Source organism: Littorina saxatilis, linkage group LG2 (assembly GCF_037325665.1).
Source record: "Littorina saxatilis isolate snail1 linkage group LG2, US_GU_Lsax_2.0, whole genome shotgun sequence".
NCBI lineage: Eukaryota > Metazoa > Mollusca > Gastropoda > Littorinimorpha > Littorinidae > Littorina > Littorina saxatilis.
This window is the reverse complement of record NC_090246.1, coordinates 66,103,054-66,120,299: the sequence shown is the minus strand read 5'-3', so window position 1 is coordinate 66,120,299 and position 17,246 is coordinate 66,103,054. Positions and strand designations below refer to the sequence as shown.

Here is a 17,246-nt window from a genome sequence, read left to right as displayed (position 1 = left end):
GAGAGAGAGAGAACTCAGAACCCAGAATGGTTTATTATATTAAGGCCAGAGAGAGACAGAGAGAGACAGAGAGAGACAGAGTGAGTGAGTGAGCAAGAGAGAGAGAGATAGAGGGAGTCACACACACACACACACACATACACACACACGCACACACACACACACACACATACTGAAACACACACACACCGTCGCTCACACATACACAGACATACATGATATACACACACAAAACAGGAGTGAGAGCGAGAGAAAAAATGAGAAAGAATCGTCAGTAAGTAGTGGTATTGACACGTAGCGATAATGACACGTAGCACTAAAAGATGTAGTGCTGTCGACACGTAGTGATAATGAACGAATGATAGCGACTTATCGACAAATTATTTGTAGCACTAATCAACGTAGCGATAGCGGCACGTAGCACAAATGACACGCCGTAGGACAAATGACACGTACGTAGCACAAATGACACGTAGCCGCGCTAGCGATACGCACCCGGAACCGACATCACCGGTACACATCTTTTTATTTTATTTTTATTTGTGAAATACTGCTATGTACCGACACGTTTTGTAATAAAAGTGCGTTTTGTAATAAAGTTATTACAAATCGTGTTCGGCTTACACAATTGTTATTACAAATCGTGTTGAACGCGTTTTGTAATAAAAAGTTGTGTCATCCGAACACGAATTGTAATACATTTAGTACAAAACGCACTTTTATTACAAAACGTGTCGCTACACTGCTACAGTAACATCTCAGAAATTAATTCACTAGTATTGGGACTTAATGGTACGGCGACGCAATGGCACGTAATTAGTATTGGGACCTAATGGTACTGGGACGCAATGGTACCGGGACCCAAAGGTGTTGGGACGCAATGGTACTGCCGGGACGCAATGGTACTGGGACGTAATGGTACTGGGACGTAATGGTACTGGGACGTAATGGTATTGGGACGTATTGACATGTAGCCGGCAAGTAAAAAGCTCGTTTGACTGCAGCATATAAGAGCGTCATGAGGCCTTGCCGATTTTTCTAAATGCACAGATCGTTTTTACAAAACGATTATAAAGCGGTCCAATTGGTATTTTTGTTCAAAAGCAAGGTAAAACTAGTATTGAGAAAGAAAACCAAAAAAAAAGTAAAATTGTGTTTGATGGAAACAAAAAAAAATGTCTCCAACAATTTCAAGTAAAGAAGTAGAAAACTGTACTGAGTTTACTGACATTGACAAGGAGTAAAAGGAGACTGCACGAACTTCCAAGACATGACCAAACAAATTATAACAAAGCGACCACTGGAGATCTCAGTTCCTCTCAGTGCTGAAAATAACAACTCCGAACCAATGACAGATTAAAAACAAGTAAAGGCACAGTAATTCTCTTGAAAACAGTTCTGCTCACTCAGTTTCTAAGAACCACACAGGCTCTTACGGCATCCTGACGGCCTCAGGTCAAAATGAGTTCGGCTCAAGACCATCGTTCCACTTTGGAAACATCATGACTTCTTTCTGCACAGAATGGGTTTTGTTTACTTAATGAATTAATTTCGAATATTGACATAAGTGGCTTTTGAGAAATTAATTTATCTAAACATGCCCACGCTGCATTAAATGTATAAAGATGTTTGGGAACTGTCCAAGTAAAGAGATGGTCTTATCACATGTAAAAGTGTAGCCAGATCTGAGATGAATACTTGACACGTGAAGGAATTTGCCATTAAATGTAAGCTTTAACAACATTCTGCCAGAAATCTTAAAACAAATAGACTGCTTTAGTTTAATTTCTTTATTTACTTGGAAAATGTTATCAGCCTCAGTTCATTATCTGTATCGTAAGTGTTTGTCTGTCTGTCCACTAAAAAGTTCCCGCAGTGGGGCACTGCGGTTATGAAATTAAAGGCCCCTCCTGTTTTTGGAACCGCAGGAGCTTTCTAGTTTGCTGTTAGGTAGATTTTTGGTTCCTCTTTCCTGTCATGCTCTCTTTTTCTTCATGAATTCTTTTCTTTTTTCTGCCTTCTTGCTCATTCACCTGTATTTTTTCCAAAAATCTCTTCTCTTGCCGCTTGTCTCGCGATTCATGTATAGTTTAATCTGTTAGTGTTCTGATGTAAGTCCAGCAGTAGATAGGTTAAGCCTATTTTAACATACTGGAAACTGGTAATCTTCCAGTAGGTATTAATTTAGTTTTACTAAAGCCTGCTGGGACACAAGTAATGGGTTAGTGCATTTGTAAACAGGAATCGCTTGACAAGTGGCCCCCTTCATCCCCCCCCTTCCTCGTCCTGATATGGCTCTGCGTAGTCGGCTGGACGTTAAGCAACAAATAAACAAACAAACCACTAAAAAGTACAGTGATTGCAACATTTTGTTTTGTCATAAATTAAATGTTCAATAACGTACCATTCTTGGGTTTTTTAAATTCCAAATTCTGCCAGTATTTTTGTACATTTACGAGCCTTAGCCACAAGACACGCAAACGAACCAATGTAAAACCAAAATGCCTCCAAGAAATGCCGAAAGCCCACACGATTCACAGACCACGGTGTGGGAGACGTTCCATGCGTAAAAAGCTCTGAGGCGGTTGTGTTCTAGCTCTGATCGCAATAATTGAACATTTTTGTAAAAAAAGCGGAGATTTTGGTGCATTTTCGTGGTTATGCTCGATACCAGACTAACACAGACCAACGAAACCCTAATGGGGAGCTGAAGAAATGCAAAAGCAATATTTTCGCGTCAAAAAAAGTTACAGATCGCTCCTAGATTTTTTCTCAAAATAAATTAATTCGTTGAATCGATGATCCAGCTCTGAGCAATAGCGAAATAGGTGGAGCTTACGGTTTGTGCATGCCGATGTGGCATGCATTCACCTACTTTTTGTTGTAATTACGTTTGCTCAAGTCATTGCACGATGTAAAAAGAAGTAAACCGTGTTTTTATTGTGGCACCTTGTTGTGACCCGTTTTGTGGAGCGTTAATATTTTTACGTGAAATTCACGTGCTCCTTGTTCAGTTGTTGTGACCTGGTTTTGGTCGGAGCGTCACAAACTGCGTCGTTTAGTTCTAGAACACCGTGAGATTCACGTGCTCTTTTCCGTGTTTTGATTTTGAGGTGAGCCCTGCGAATCTGCGTTGCAAGTTTTAGAATACGTGTGACTCACGTGTTTTTAGCTTTGTGATGTCAGCTAGTTCCTTGGTCTTCTTTCTGTTAAATATACCGTTTTAAGTTTTGGGCATGCACGGAGTGCGTGATCGGTTACTGATTGGTTGTAAAATAGTAGTTTCACCCGATTCTGTCTTAGGAATGTTGTTGGTTGGTCAATCCGGTGACCTCTGACTTTTGAATAACTATTCCATGTTAGGTTTTTGTTTCCATAAATACCACTGCTTGACTCCTGTCTCGTCAGTCGATCTGAGGGTTTTAGGAAGCGTTTGGTTTTGATGTAAACGTATGAAGGTTATCAAGTGAACCAACGGAGTGTTTCTTATGTTTTAACGTCAACGTAATGTTCTTGGAGACAGTTGTTTCTCAAGTGTGAATCGTTTTGTGCCCTTCGTTTGTGAGGCAACACGTTTTGGTACTGCTGGTCAACCCACACAGCGCATAAGGTAATTTTGTTGTTACTTGTTTGTGTTGTGTTTTGGTCGCCATTTTGTAATGACTTTGTGAGTTGTTTATGTATAACGTGAGTTGAAAGTCTGACTTGTTGTAGTGTTTCTTTATTGTGTGTTCAACTGTTCTAGTGTTGTGAACGTACAGCAATGTTTTGTAGACGCTAGAAAGTCGCTAATGTTTATAATGATAACTTGTGTTTTCTGTGGTTAACGAAGTTCGAAGTGAAACGTTTTCTCCGACTTTTTCAGCCTTACGTTAAAAGAATTTAGGTAAAAGAAGCTTGCGGTCTGTGGTGATCGTTTGTAAACGGGCTTATTTCTTGTAACGTTATTGAGGGAAAGTGGATGAGTAAATATCTTGTTTGTGACTTTGATTAACGCAGGAACATTGTCGTTAGGAGACTTTTTGGTATGACACTGACAGTTTGCTTTGTATTCCTGGCCTGATGAGTCAACGTTTTGTATTTTTCTGAAAGTAGCCATTTTGGTTTTAAACGTATGTATGCTAAGTTTCTTGAGTATTCTTAGTGCTTATGGTATTGTTGAACGTACGGAACGTAATTCTTTATTGTTGTTGAACGTACAGAACGTAACTCTTTATTGTTGTTGAAGGACTAACCAACGAGTGTTTGGTAATTGTAACTTTCTTGTCTGTTTGTCTTCTCCTGTCTTGTGATTGTTTATTTTTCTTGTTTTTACTTCTCGTGTCTTGTTAATGCATTTGATACTTTTGCCATGTCTAATAATTTGTTTTCTTTTCTCTTTTTCTTTCTGTTCATAAGTTTTTTACCGCATTACGTGGTACTGTAACTATATATCTATACATTACTGATACCTTAGTGTCAGATGTAAAATAATAAACCAGTACTTTTGCGCGTTATCGCTTGTAACCTGTGTTTGTCATTTCGTATGAACAATATGTAGTACCAGCCTCGCTCACGAAGGCGCGCACAGTAAAAAACTTAGCTGCTGATGCCCAGTGAAAGAACTTTAGCTGAAGTAAACAACTTAGCTGCTGATGCCTAGTACAGAACTTTAGCTGAAGTCCAGCCAAGTGAATGTAAAGAACTTTTGTTATTGACGCTCAATGAACGTAAACGTAGCTGTTGATAACCAGCAAAAGACTTTATTGTTACCTGTCACTGTGTTAGTGAACCATAGTTTGACATAGATCAACTTGTCGGTTAGAGATCTTCCTACTCCGTATCCGGCGCATTTTTTGTGACTTTTGTGTATTATCCCAAACGACCCTCGGATCGACTCATTTTACTTTATAACCAGATAAACCATATGTATGTTTTAAGTGCTTTTGAATAAGCGAACATTGTAATGGAGAAGATTCCAGCAGATAAATCATTGGAAGCTTCAGGTTATGACATTAACGGCGATGAAGATGAACATTCTCAAAGGCCTAGGCGTGACATTAAGCCTACTGAAAAAGGTAGAGAGTACCAGATTGAGATCAAAACTAGAAACTTTGCAAGACAACGAACATTCTTGGAACGAGCAATCGGTGAGGTAGTAACAGAGCTTAACCAAGAAACTCCTAATCAAGAGTCGTTAACCAGTCAGAAACAAATTGTTTTGAGCATGTACAAGGATCTTGGTGACATAGAGAAAGGTCTTCGTAGTATTGGTAGCGGTGAAACCATTCAGGAAAGTTGGGATGATGTTCAGAGAACAGTTCAGAACATTATGTTTGACATTGATCGAGCTCTTGACAGACAAACGACTAGTGTGCAGGTGGCTAAGGAGCCTACTTCCAGGCATAGCAGTGTTACACCTAGCGTTGGGTCATCCACCCACAAGTCAGCCAGTGTTAAGTCTGCCATTCATAAAGTAGCTAGCATTACTTCAGCCATCCACAAGTCAACTAGCCACAAGTCAGGTATCAGGAGATCAGGTAGCCAAGTAGCTTCTCGCGCCGAGTCTCTCCGCTCTAAAAGTGTTAGCTCTGAAGACACTAAATTGGCTCTTAAACTAGAGGCTGCTTCCCTGGCCATAAAAGTGGAAGGTGACGCAATAAAGGAAGCTCAGTTTAGTGAACTGGATCTCTTACAACAACAATATGCTGAGAGAACAGCAGCTAGGCAGACTGAGGAAGCTGAGAGAACTGCAGCTAGGCAGACTGAGGAAGCTGAGAGAACTGCAGCTAGGCAGACTGAGGAAGCTGAGAGAACAGCAGCTAGGCAGACTGAGGAAGCTGAGAGAAATGCAGCTAGGCTGATCGAAGAAACTGCTAGGCAGGCCGAAGAAGCAGCTAGGCAGGCTAAGGAAGCTAAGAGAACAGCAGCTAGGCAGGCCGAAGAAGCAGCTAGGCAGGCTAAGGAAGCTGAAAGAACAGCAGCTAGGCAGGCCGAAGACACAGCTAGGCAGGCTAAGGAAGCTGAGAGAATAGCAGCTAGACAGGCCGAGGACGCAGCTGAAGCAGCTCTTGAAGATATTAAACAGAAAAAGGCTTTGAGACAAATTCAGTCCACCGAATTGAAAATTAGCTTAAGAGAACAACAAGCTATGTTACAAGTATTGGAACAAGGTGAATCCGTTCAGCAGGATCTCCCTGATCTACCGTCAGTTGATTTGTTGAACACTAGGTTCCACCCTCGTCCTTTCGTTCCCTTGTACAGTCTTGTAGCCCCTCCTCTAAACAATGAGCAAACAGCGATAGGAATAGGGACAGGTGCTGCCGTCATTGCTGACCAAGGGACACACCAGCCAGCCTTGGACGCCACGTCTGTTCCTGTCTGCCAAGCTGCCGTCATTGCTGACCAAAGGACACACCAGCCAGCCATGGACTTCACGTCTGTTCCTGTCTGCCAAGCCGCCAGCACCCGTGACATCTCTACTGTCAACGCTGCTGTCACCAACTTCGTCGCAGGAACCACAACGACTGAGCCACGACAGCACGCGTTACCTGTCGTGGACCTCGTCGTTGGAGTCAGCGCCTCTACAAGCGCCGCTACTACCAACAACGCCACCTACGAGGCGTACGGACCTCAACGTAGAGAGGATGTCAACGCCCCCCATCACGCCGGAACGAGCGCTCCTTTCATCCATCGGGAGCCCTCCACACCCAACTACACGACGGCTGCAACTACATCCTCCATGCGGCCTACAGCGCTGCTGACCACACTGCAGCACCCTCTCGGTGCATACACTGGTCAGCCGCCTCTGCACAACGTTGGACACTCAACGACAAGCGTCACAGGCCCTCGCCCGCCTGATCTCGACCACACAGGTTGGTCCTATCACCTACCAGAGACAAGGGAAGGTGATGAGACGCAAGAACGACACACCTACTTCCCAGAAGAACGTCACCAACGCATGGACCACAGACGTTTTCAAGTTACCCCACCCTGTTTCCCCTATGATACCCACCTACATCCCAAACCAGAGCCTTTCGTGCCCACATTCCTGGACCCACATCAGACCACCCCCAAAGTTATCTGGGGAAACGAAAACGCAAGGCCCCCTGCGTACATGAACTTTGACAAGGAATGTCATGCAGATCGTCCATTTGCCTCCTACCCCCCGTCTGCGTACTACCAACGTCCACTTGCTACTCCTGCCAAGCAGGACACTCCTATGGACTCTCTCGCCAAAACCCTATCAGACGCTCTGATGATCAACCGTTTGCCGATGCAGGAGCCGTGCATTTTTGTTGGTGACCCTCTCCAATATCCAATTTGGAGGTCGTCGTTTTCGTTCCTCATCGAGAGACAAAACATAACCAGCAGTGAGAAGTTATTGTATCTGCAACGGTACATCGGAGGTCAAGCAAAGGAGGCCGTGACCGGCTTCTTTCTGCTAAGAGAAGGTGATGCCTACGAGAGAGCCATGGAAGTGCTGGAAAATCGGTTCGGCAACTCATACGTCGTTTCGCAAGCTTTCCGGACCAAGCTGGACGAATGGACCCCAGTCAAAAGCAAGGATCCCAAGGGACTCAGAAGTCTGGCCGATTTCTTGCAGCAATGTTCCGTTGCTGCCCAGGAAGTTGGTGGACTGAGCATCCTGGATGATGCCCAGTACTTACGGAAGATCGTCGGAAAGCTCCCAGACTGGATGAGTCACAGATGGTCTAGAACAGTTGCTCGAACCAAGGTTGAAAAGAAGAGGTATCCTCTGTTCCATGAACTCGTGTCGTTCATTACCCTCGAAGCAGACATTTCTAACGACCCTGTTTTCGGCTTGACAAGTGCATCGGGGACACCAAGAAAGTTCACAACGAACCTGTCAACCCTGACAGAGGATGTCACCGCATGTCTGCACTGTCAACTTCCGGACCATGACGCTGGGACATGTAAGGAACTCATAGAGAAGCCTCTGGTTGAGATACGAGATTTTCTGTTCAAGAACCGTATCTGCTACGGATGTCTCAGAAGTAAGGATCACCAGAGCCGTCAATGTAAGCAGAAACAGACGTGCAAGAAGTGCAAGAAGGCTCACCCCACTTGTCTTCATGATGACAATTTCAAATATCAGAACAGTATGAGTGAAAACAAAGGGGCGAGTGAACACAAGAACAATTACCGTACCTCTGCTGCTGACGTTCAAGAGCCTCTGTCATCGTCGACCCCTACGGTGTCTGCTCTTAAGGCCAGCGAGGAAAACAGCATCGGTTTCACGTCTATGATCGTTCCCGTTCTCGTTTCCAGTGACTCTAACCCCAACGTAGAGGTGCTGACGTACGCACTACTGGACACTATGTCCAACGCCACTTTTGTAGTGCAGTCAGTGGCTGAAGAAGTTAAAGCCAAATCGCAGCCGACTACACTCAGGGTCTCCACACTGACTGAGGACAATGCTGTGGTCTCCGGCAGGAAGTACTCTGGATTGCGTGTCCGCTCTCCTACCTCCAGTGAGTTTGTCAGGCTCCCTTCTGCCATCTCACGACCTTATCTGACCGTTGACCCCACTCATATCCCCACCTCAGAGACTGTCAAAGCTTACCCACATCTCCAACACCTGTCTCCAAAACTGCCCCCCTTGTACCCTGACTGTGAAGCAGGCCTCCTCATCGGCTACGACTGCGCTGAAGCCCTCATGCCCCTAAACGTTGTCCAAGGACTGCCATTTGCAGTAGAGACTAAGTTAGGTTGGAGCATCGTCGGCAAGGCACCGCATTCCGTCGCCTTTGATGGCATAGCCTCGTCCATGCGCGTCATCGTCAAGCCAGGATCGAGGGAAGAAGAACGTGTAGCTCACGTCTACAAGGTACAGGTGGACGAAGTCTCGTGTACTGACCCATTACATGTTATGGAAAGAGACTTTGCAAGTGACTCAGGATCCATGTCCCAGGACGATGTAAAGTTTGCGAAGATCGTGAAGGAAAACGTGAAGATCAACGAAGCTGGTCACTACGAGATGCCCTTACCATTTCGACCAGAGAAACCGTCCCTCCCCGACAACAGAGGTGCCGCAATCAAGCATCTGAAGGGCCTGAAACGCCAGAAAAAACAAGGGTACCGTGATGACTGCGTCAAGTTCATGACATTGATCTTGTACGGACTGATCGTGACGTGTTTTGCCTCTAGGGCAATCCACATTGAAACCCTGGATGACATGTCAAGTGATTCCTTCATCAACGCCCTACGCATTGTTGTCTTGCATGACCAGAACTTGTGCAGATCAGAGTGGTGCATGGCTCGTGTAGTCGAAGTGATGCCGGGATCTGATGGACTGGTCAGACGAGTGAAAGTACATGTTGGAACAAAGGCTCTAGACAATCACGGCCGTCCCACTGGTGATAGTCGCATATTAGAGCGACCTATTCACAAAATGACTGTGTTAGTAGATCGTGAAAATCACGAAGACAAAGCTGTGTAGGCGAACTGAAAGAACATCGAACTTTGGAGTGTTTTTCCAATTTGACAGTTGTTGATTGTTGCGGTTTGTTTTTATACCAGATGATGTAACGGACATTTATGGTTTAAGTGGTGCGTTCTTTTTATGCCGTCGAGTAAATGACCAGTGGCATTTAGTTGAAACGAAATGTGTTGAAACACTGAAAATGATTGAACCATAATATTGTTGTGTAAATGTTTTGCAACACAATGATTTTGAGTTGTAAATTTGAAATGTCTAATTCTGCGTTATTCTTCTTTTGATATAAGGATTATGTTTGTACAAAGGTTTTTTGAAGTAAATTATATTAATATAATTTCCGGTGGGAGTGTGCATGCCGATGTGGCATGCATTCACCTACTTTTTGTTGTAATTACGTTTGCTCAAGTCATTGCACGATGTAAAAAGAAGTAAACCGTGTTTTTATTGTGGCACCTTGTTGTGACCCGTTTTGTGGAGCGTTAATATTTTTACGTGAAATTCACGTGCTCCTTGTTCAGTTGTTGTGACCTGGTTTTGGTCGGAGCGTCACAAACTGCGTCGTTTAGTTCTAGAACACCGTGAGATTCACGTGCTCTTTTCCGTGTTTTGATTTTGAGGTGAGCCCTGCGAATCTGCGTTGCAAGTTTTAGAATACGTGTGACTCACGTGTTTTTAGCTTTGTGATGTCAGCTAGTTCCTTGGTCTTCTTTCTGTTAAATATACCGTTTTAAGTTTTGGGCATGCACGGAGTGCGTGATCGGTTACTGATTGGTTGTAAAATAGTAGTTTCACCCGATTCTGTCTTAGGAATGTTGTTGGTTGGTCAATCCGGTGACCTCTGACTTTTGAATAACTATTCCATGTTAGGTTTTTGTTTCCATAAATACCACTGCTTGACTCCTGTCTCGTCAGTCGATCTGAGGGTTTTAGGAAGCGTTTGGTTTTGATGTAAACGTATGAAGGTTATCAAGTGAACCAACGGAGTGTTTCTTATGTTTTAACGTCAACGTAATGTTCTTGGAGACAGTTGTTTCTCAAGTGTGAATCGTTTTGTGCCCTTCGTTTGTGAGGCAACACGTTTTGGTACTGCTGGTCAACCCACACAGCGCATAAGGTAATTTTGTTGTTACTTGTTTGTGTTGTGTTTTGGTCGCCATTTTGTAATGACTTTGTGAGTTGTTTATGTATAACGTGAGTTGAAAGTCTGACTTGTTGTAGTGTTTCTTTATTGTGTGTTCAACTGTTCTAGTGTTGTGAACGTACAGCAATGTTTTGTAGACGCTAGAAAGTCGCTAATGTTTATAATGATAACTTGTGTTTTCTGTGGTTAACGAAGTTCGAAGTGAAACGTTTTCTCCGACTTTTTCAGCCTTACGTTAAAAGAATTTAGGTAAAAGAAGCTTGCGGTCTGTGGTGATCGTTTGTAAACGGGCTTATTTCTTGTAACGTTATTGAGGGAAAGTGGATGAGTAAATATCTTGTTTGTGACTTTGATTAACGCAGGAACATTGTCGTTAGGAGACTTTTTGGTATGACACTGACAGTTTGCTTTGTATTCCTGGCCTGATGAGTCAACGTTTTGTATTTTTCTGAAAGTAGCCATTTTGGTTTTAAACGTATGTATGCTAAGTTTCTTGAGTATTCTTAGTGCTTATGGTATTGTTGAACGTACGGAACGTAATTCTTTATTGTTGTTGAACGTACAGAACGTAACTCTTTATTGTTGTTGAAGGACTAACCAACGAGTGTTTGGTAATTGTAACTTTCTTGTCTGTTTGTCTTCTCCTGTCTTGTGATTGTTTATTTTTCTTGTTTTTACTTCTCGTGTCTTGTTAATGCATTTGATACTTTTGCCATGTCTAATAATTTGTTTTCTTTTCTCTTTTTCTTTCTGTTCATAAGTTTTTTACCGCATTACGTGGTACTGTAACTATATATCTATACATTACTGATACCTTAGTGTCAGATGTAAAATAATAAACCAGTACTTTTGCGCGTTATCGCTTGTAACCTGTGTTTGTCATTTCGTATGAACAATATGTAGTACCAGCCTCGCTCACGAAGGCGCGCACACGGTTTGTTCCAGCTCTGACGCGTGATTCGCAAAACTACGGACTTAAGGCCCGTATAGATGAAATATGTAGGGGAAGGGCTCCTAACATGGACCACTTCTTGTTTCATGCTAATAACTAGCTTGTTTTCTTGCGAAGAAGTTTCATTTTGTGTTTGGTAGTCCTTCAGTCTCTCTTAAGTGAACCGTTAGGCCTAATTAGAGTGAAATAGCTTTGATCAACTCAACTCAACTCAACTCAAATTTTATTGGCTTCAATTTTCATAGAAGAATTTGTCTTGCGCTTGGGAGAAAGTAAGAGTATAACATATAAAAACAGCATTCATATCACATTTCATGTATCACACACAGTAATCACTAGTATAAGCCTACAATTATCACATTTGTACCTGTATCATACATGCAAATAAATAGTATCACATTTCCACGTATCACACACAATATATACATTACATAACATACAGCAAGCTTCCATCTCCCGCGCCCCCCCCCCCCCTCCCACCCCCCCTTCCCACACATACATATCCTCGCACGTGCGTCGACTCCATACAAATGACATCATCAGTCCATTAACTAAAATGCACAATGACTAGTAGTGGGTACATGATACTTAATACGTGCTCAACTAGACCTGCTAACTAAAATAATAACAGAAACAAAAACAAGGACTGGGCACAACATTTACACGTGTGTGACCTACTTACATCAAGTGCCTGTGAACTATAAATAACAATGATTGCGTTTAAAGTAAAACATGAATAATGCCGATGTTTTCTAACAATGAATACATAACAACTAAGATAAGAATGTATGTGCTTTCATAATATGATTATTTTATAAAACACAGTGGGGAAATTTGGAAAATAATTTTTATACGAAACTGCGCACATCGAGTCGAGCTCTGTAGACATTCAGCAAAAATTAAATACAGAAAAAATCACACGAAAGGGTCCATATTAGGCGCCCAGGCTCCTAATATGGACCAGTGAAGCAGCCTTCACGAATCACTGTCAAAAGCCCCCTATACTTCAAAATAACATGATACAACTTATTGTGCATGTCAGACTAATTCAAATATGCTTTAGAGTTTATCTGTTTCGGGTTGATGATAGCATTATTTGAAGCACACCAGGGAACTAAAGAAGCATATCAAAAACAAGTGAAATTATTAACTTCCACAAAAAGTAGACAATTTGATATATTTTTTTGAAAGCTCGAGGGCTAGTTATAGGTTATTTTCAGCAAGCTTCTTAATGAATTAATGAAAATAGCCTTCAGCTTTTATTTTCTTAGATTTGTTGAAGGTGGTCCATATTAGGGGACTCACACATACTTTGAGATTTTGCTATTATTTTTTGTTTGCAGTAGAAACTCTGGGTCAAAACTGCTAAAATGTAACAAATACGGTCTTAGCTGTCATATATAGCAATTTTTGTGTGATAAAAGCTTTGGCTGTGGACAGAAACGAGTCCGTTTTAGGCGTCAAAGTTAGAGTGAACGCTGCCAAAAGTAAACAAGTCGCGTAAGGCGAAAATACAACATTTAGTCAAGTAGCTGTCGAACTCACAGAATGAAACTGCAACGCAGCAAGACCGTATCGAGTCAAGGGCGGATCAATTCACTTTGGAGGGGGGGGTTACAAAATGACTGCGAAGATACAAGTTGACGGCGCCGAAGGCGCCTAAGCCTCTAGGGGGGTCCGGGGGCATGCCCCCCCGGACATTTTTTTTATCCAAAGAAGCAAAATAGAGCTATCTGGTGCATCCTGAGCCAATAACTTACCTCTTTTTTGGGGAGGTGGGGGGTTACGTAACCCGTGTAACCCCCCCCCCCAGATCCGCCCTTGCGTATACTCGTAGCATCGTCACTCCACCGCCCGTGGCAAAGGCAGTGCCAGTGGAATTGACAAGAAGAGCGGGGTATTCGTTGCGCTGAGAAGGATAGCACGCTTTTCTGTAGCTCTCTTCGTTTTAACTTTCTGAGCGTGTTTTTAATCCAAACATATCATATCTATATGTTTTTGGAATCAGGAACCGACAAGGAATAAGATGAAAGTGTTTTTAAATTGATTTCGAAAAAGAAATTTTGATTATAATTTGTGTATATTTAATTTTCAGAGCTTGTTGTTAATCCAAATATAACATATACAGTGTATATGTTTTTGGAATCAGCAAATGATGGAGAATAAGATGAACGTAAATTTGGATCGTTTTATAAAAAATTTTTTTTTTTTACAATTTTCAGATTTTTAATGACCAAAGTCATTAACTAATTTTTAAGCCACCAAGCTGAAATGCAATACCGAAGTCCGGGCTTTGTCGAAGATTACTTGACCAAAATTTCAACCAATTTGGTTGAAAAATGAGGGCGTGACAGTGCCGCCTCAACTTTCACGAAAGCCGGATATGACGTCATCAAAGACATTTATCAAAAAAATGAAAAAAACGTCTGAGGATATCATACCCAGGAACTCTCATGTCAAATTTCATAAAGATCGGCCCAGTAGTTTAGTCTGAATCGCTCTACACACACACACACACACACACAGACAGACACACACACACGCGCACATACACCACGACCCTCGTCTCGATTCCCCCCTCTACGTTAAAACATTTAGTCAAAACTTGACTAAATGTAAAAAGATAAAAAGCCTAACGGTTTTGAGGTTTGCACGGTGTTTCTGCAACTGTTTTGACATGCGCAAGTTATCCAGAGAGGGTGAATACAGCGAATGAAATTGTTTTTAGCGCTCTAGCGCCGTTAGTTTGTCCAGGGACCTATATCAAGTTATAGGTCTATGGTTTGTCAGATCAAGAGGTGGTCCATATTAGGAGCCGGTCCATATTAGGAGCCCTTCCCCTACTCCTGCTGAAAGAATAGCATATATTTAACACTTCCAGTGGATTGCATCAAAGTGGTAAAATCTGCATGTTATGTGGCACAAAAGAAATGTTCCAGCTCTAAGGTCACGTGTTTGATCGGCAAAATGTTCCAGCGGCTCTGCGCAAACGTTGAAAAACAATGTCACTCCAGCTCTGAGTGGCAAATATTACCGGGTGTATCTCATTCTGCATTTGATGCAAATTCTTAAAAACATAGAATAAATAAAGATGCAAATAGGTTTGCCGATAGGTTTGGTTGGCGCCTCTCCGTCAGAAAAACATGCGGTTTTGACTGCCCAATTTGTTTTTTTTAATTTAGGCTTTTCCCCATTACCTCTGTGATGGTATGGTGTTTATTCCATATAGGGTTAAAGTGATAGGGTTTCTTTTTTCAGCTAAATGCAATATGGAATATGTGAGATGTGGAAAATGCAAGAAAAGAGAAGACAGCATACTTAATGTATACTCAGTACATTTTCAAACTGAGAACACCAAGGAGACACTTTTAAAGTGTAGGGGAAGGGCTCCTAATATGGACCGGCTCCTAATATGGACCACCACCAACTAGTAACGGCGCTAGAGCGCTCAAAAAAGTTTTATTCGCTGTATTCACCCTCTTTGGATAACTTGCACATGTCAAAACAGTTGCAGAAACACAAATCTCAAAACCGTTAGGCTTTTTCTCTTTTTATATTTAGTCAAGTTTTGACTAAATATTTTAACATCGAGGGGGAATCGAAACGAGGGTCGTGGTGTATGTGCGTATGTGTGTGTGTGCGTGCGTGTGTGTGTGTGTGTGTGTGTAGAGCGATTCAGACTAAACTACTGGACCGATCTTTATGAAATTTGACATGAGAGTTCCTGGGTATGAAATCCCCGAACGTTTTTTTCATTTTTTTGATAAATGTCTTTGATGACGTCATATCCGGCTTTTCGTGAAAGTTGAGGCGGCACTGTCACGCCCTCATTTTTCAACCAAATTGGTTGAAATTTTGGTCAAGTACTCTTCGACGAAGCCCGGGGTTCGGTATTGCATTTCAGCTTGGTGGCTTAAAAATTAATTAATGACTTTGGTCATTAAAAATCTGAAAATTGTAAAAAAAAATAAAAATTTATAAAACGATCCAAATTTACGTTTATCTTATTCTCCATCATTTGCTGATTCCAAAAACATATACATATGTTATATTCGGATTAAAAACAAGCTCTGAAAATTAAATATATAAAAATTATTATCAAATTTTTTTTTTCCAAATCAATTTAAAAACACTTTCATCTTATTCCTTGTCGGTTCCTGATTCCAAAAATATATAGATATGATATGTTTGGATTAAAAACACGCTCAGAAAGTTAAAACGAAGAGAGGTACAGAAAAGCGTGCTATCCTTCTCAGCGCAACGAATACCCCGCTCTTCTTGTCAATTCCACGTGCACTGCCTTTGCCAGGGGCGGTGGAGTGACGATGCTACGAGTATACGGTCTTGCTGCGTTGCGTTGCGTTCAGTTTCATTCTGTGAGTTCGACAGCTACTTGACTAAATATTGTATTTTCGCCTTACGCGACTTGTTTCACTTTTGGCAGCGTTCACTCTAAATTTGCCGCCTAAAACGGACTCGTTTCTGTCTACAGCCAAAGCTTTTATCAAACAGAAATGGCTATATATGACAGCTAAATCCGTATTTGTTACATTTTAGCAGTGTTGACCCCGAGTTTCTACTGCAAACAAAAAATAATAGCAAAATCTTAAAGTATGTGCGAGTCCCCTAATATGGACCACCTTCAACAAATCGAAGAAAATAAAAGCTAAAGGCTATTTTCATTAATTCATTAAGAAGCTTGCTGGCAATAACCTATAACTAGCCCTCGAGATTTAAAAAAAATGCAACGAAAAGTCTTTTTTTCGTGGAAGTTGATAATTTCACTTATTTTCACTCTGTTTTTGATAAGCTTCTTTAGTTTCCTGGTGTGCTTCAAATAATGCTCTCATCAACCCGAAACAGATAAATCTAGAGCATATTTTAATTAGGCTGACTTGTACACTAATTTGTATCATGTTATTTTGAAATATAGGGGGCTTTTTACAGTGATTCGTGAAGGCCGCTTCAATGGTCCATATTAGGCGCCCAGGCATACACCACGACTCTCGTCTCGATTCCCCCCTCTATGTTAAAACATTTAGTCAAAACTTGACTAAATGTAAAAAGTGGTCCATATTAGGGGCCCTTCCCCTACATGTACAAACCTTTCCTGTCGGTCAAAATGAAGGCAAACAGAAGTACCACTGACCTTTGTGATTATCAAGTGAAACCAAACGAAAGGGTAGAACATTTGTATTTTGATGCTGAGGGTTGCATAACCAGGAAAAAGACATCTACAACTGAAACTGGTCCACAACCATCTTCTTTACATACAGAACAAAATTATTTGATTGAAGAGTTGTTTAGTATCCAACCAAAGGTACTTTCGACTTCAAAACAAAAAGATGAAGACTGTCGTTTGCACACACATGATTTTGTCACTCATAGTGATTTTGACACATTTTCCCCTTGAGTTTCAAATGACACTATTCTGTCGAAAATGTCTTATTCCTCATCATTTTTGAAATGTAACGAGTCAGATGCCTTCCGCAATGGTTACGTTTTGATTAAAGTTACACACACATACCGGCACTGACACACACACACTGGCACACACACACCGTCACCAGGGCCGGACCTAAGTAGGGGGGGGGGGGGGTTCCCAATTGTGGTAGGGGTACATTATTTGAGGGTGCGAAGCACAACGAATAAGGATAAACTTCGTAAATTCCTTCTTTTATTCCATATGGGTCGCCCACAACCCCGGCACA

At 41.9% G+C, this 17,246-nt stretch overlaps 1 protein-coding gene across 1 annotated transcript; it reads left to right on the top strand.

Annotated features, from left to right (window-relative positions):
• The first annotated feature begins 2,850 nt into the window (after positions 1-2,850).
• Positions 2,851-11,442, top strand: LOC138959555 (uncharacterized). Its single transcript, XM_070331080.1, has 2 exons — positions 2,851-5,353; positions 5,885-11,442. The coding sequence occupies exons 1-2, from the start codon at positions 4,946-4,948 to the stop codon at positions 9,440-9,442; spliced, it is 3,966 nt and encodes a 1,321-aa protein (XP_070187181.1). The 5' UTR covers positions 2,851-4,945; the 3' UTR covers positions 9,443-11,442.
• Positions 11,443-17,246: the final 5,804 nt, after the last annotated feature.

Coding starts and splice junctions, on each gene's coding strand:
- LOC138959555 (XM_070331080.1), top strand. CDS start 4,946: ATGGAGAAGATTCCAGCAGATAAATCATTGGAAGCTTCAGGTTATGAC. Junction 5,354..5,884: donor TTGACAGACAAACGACTAGT/GTGCAGGTGGCT, acceptor GCAGCTAGGCAG/GCTAAGGAAGCTAAGAGAAC.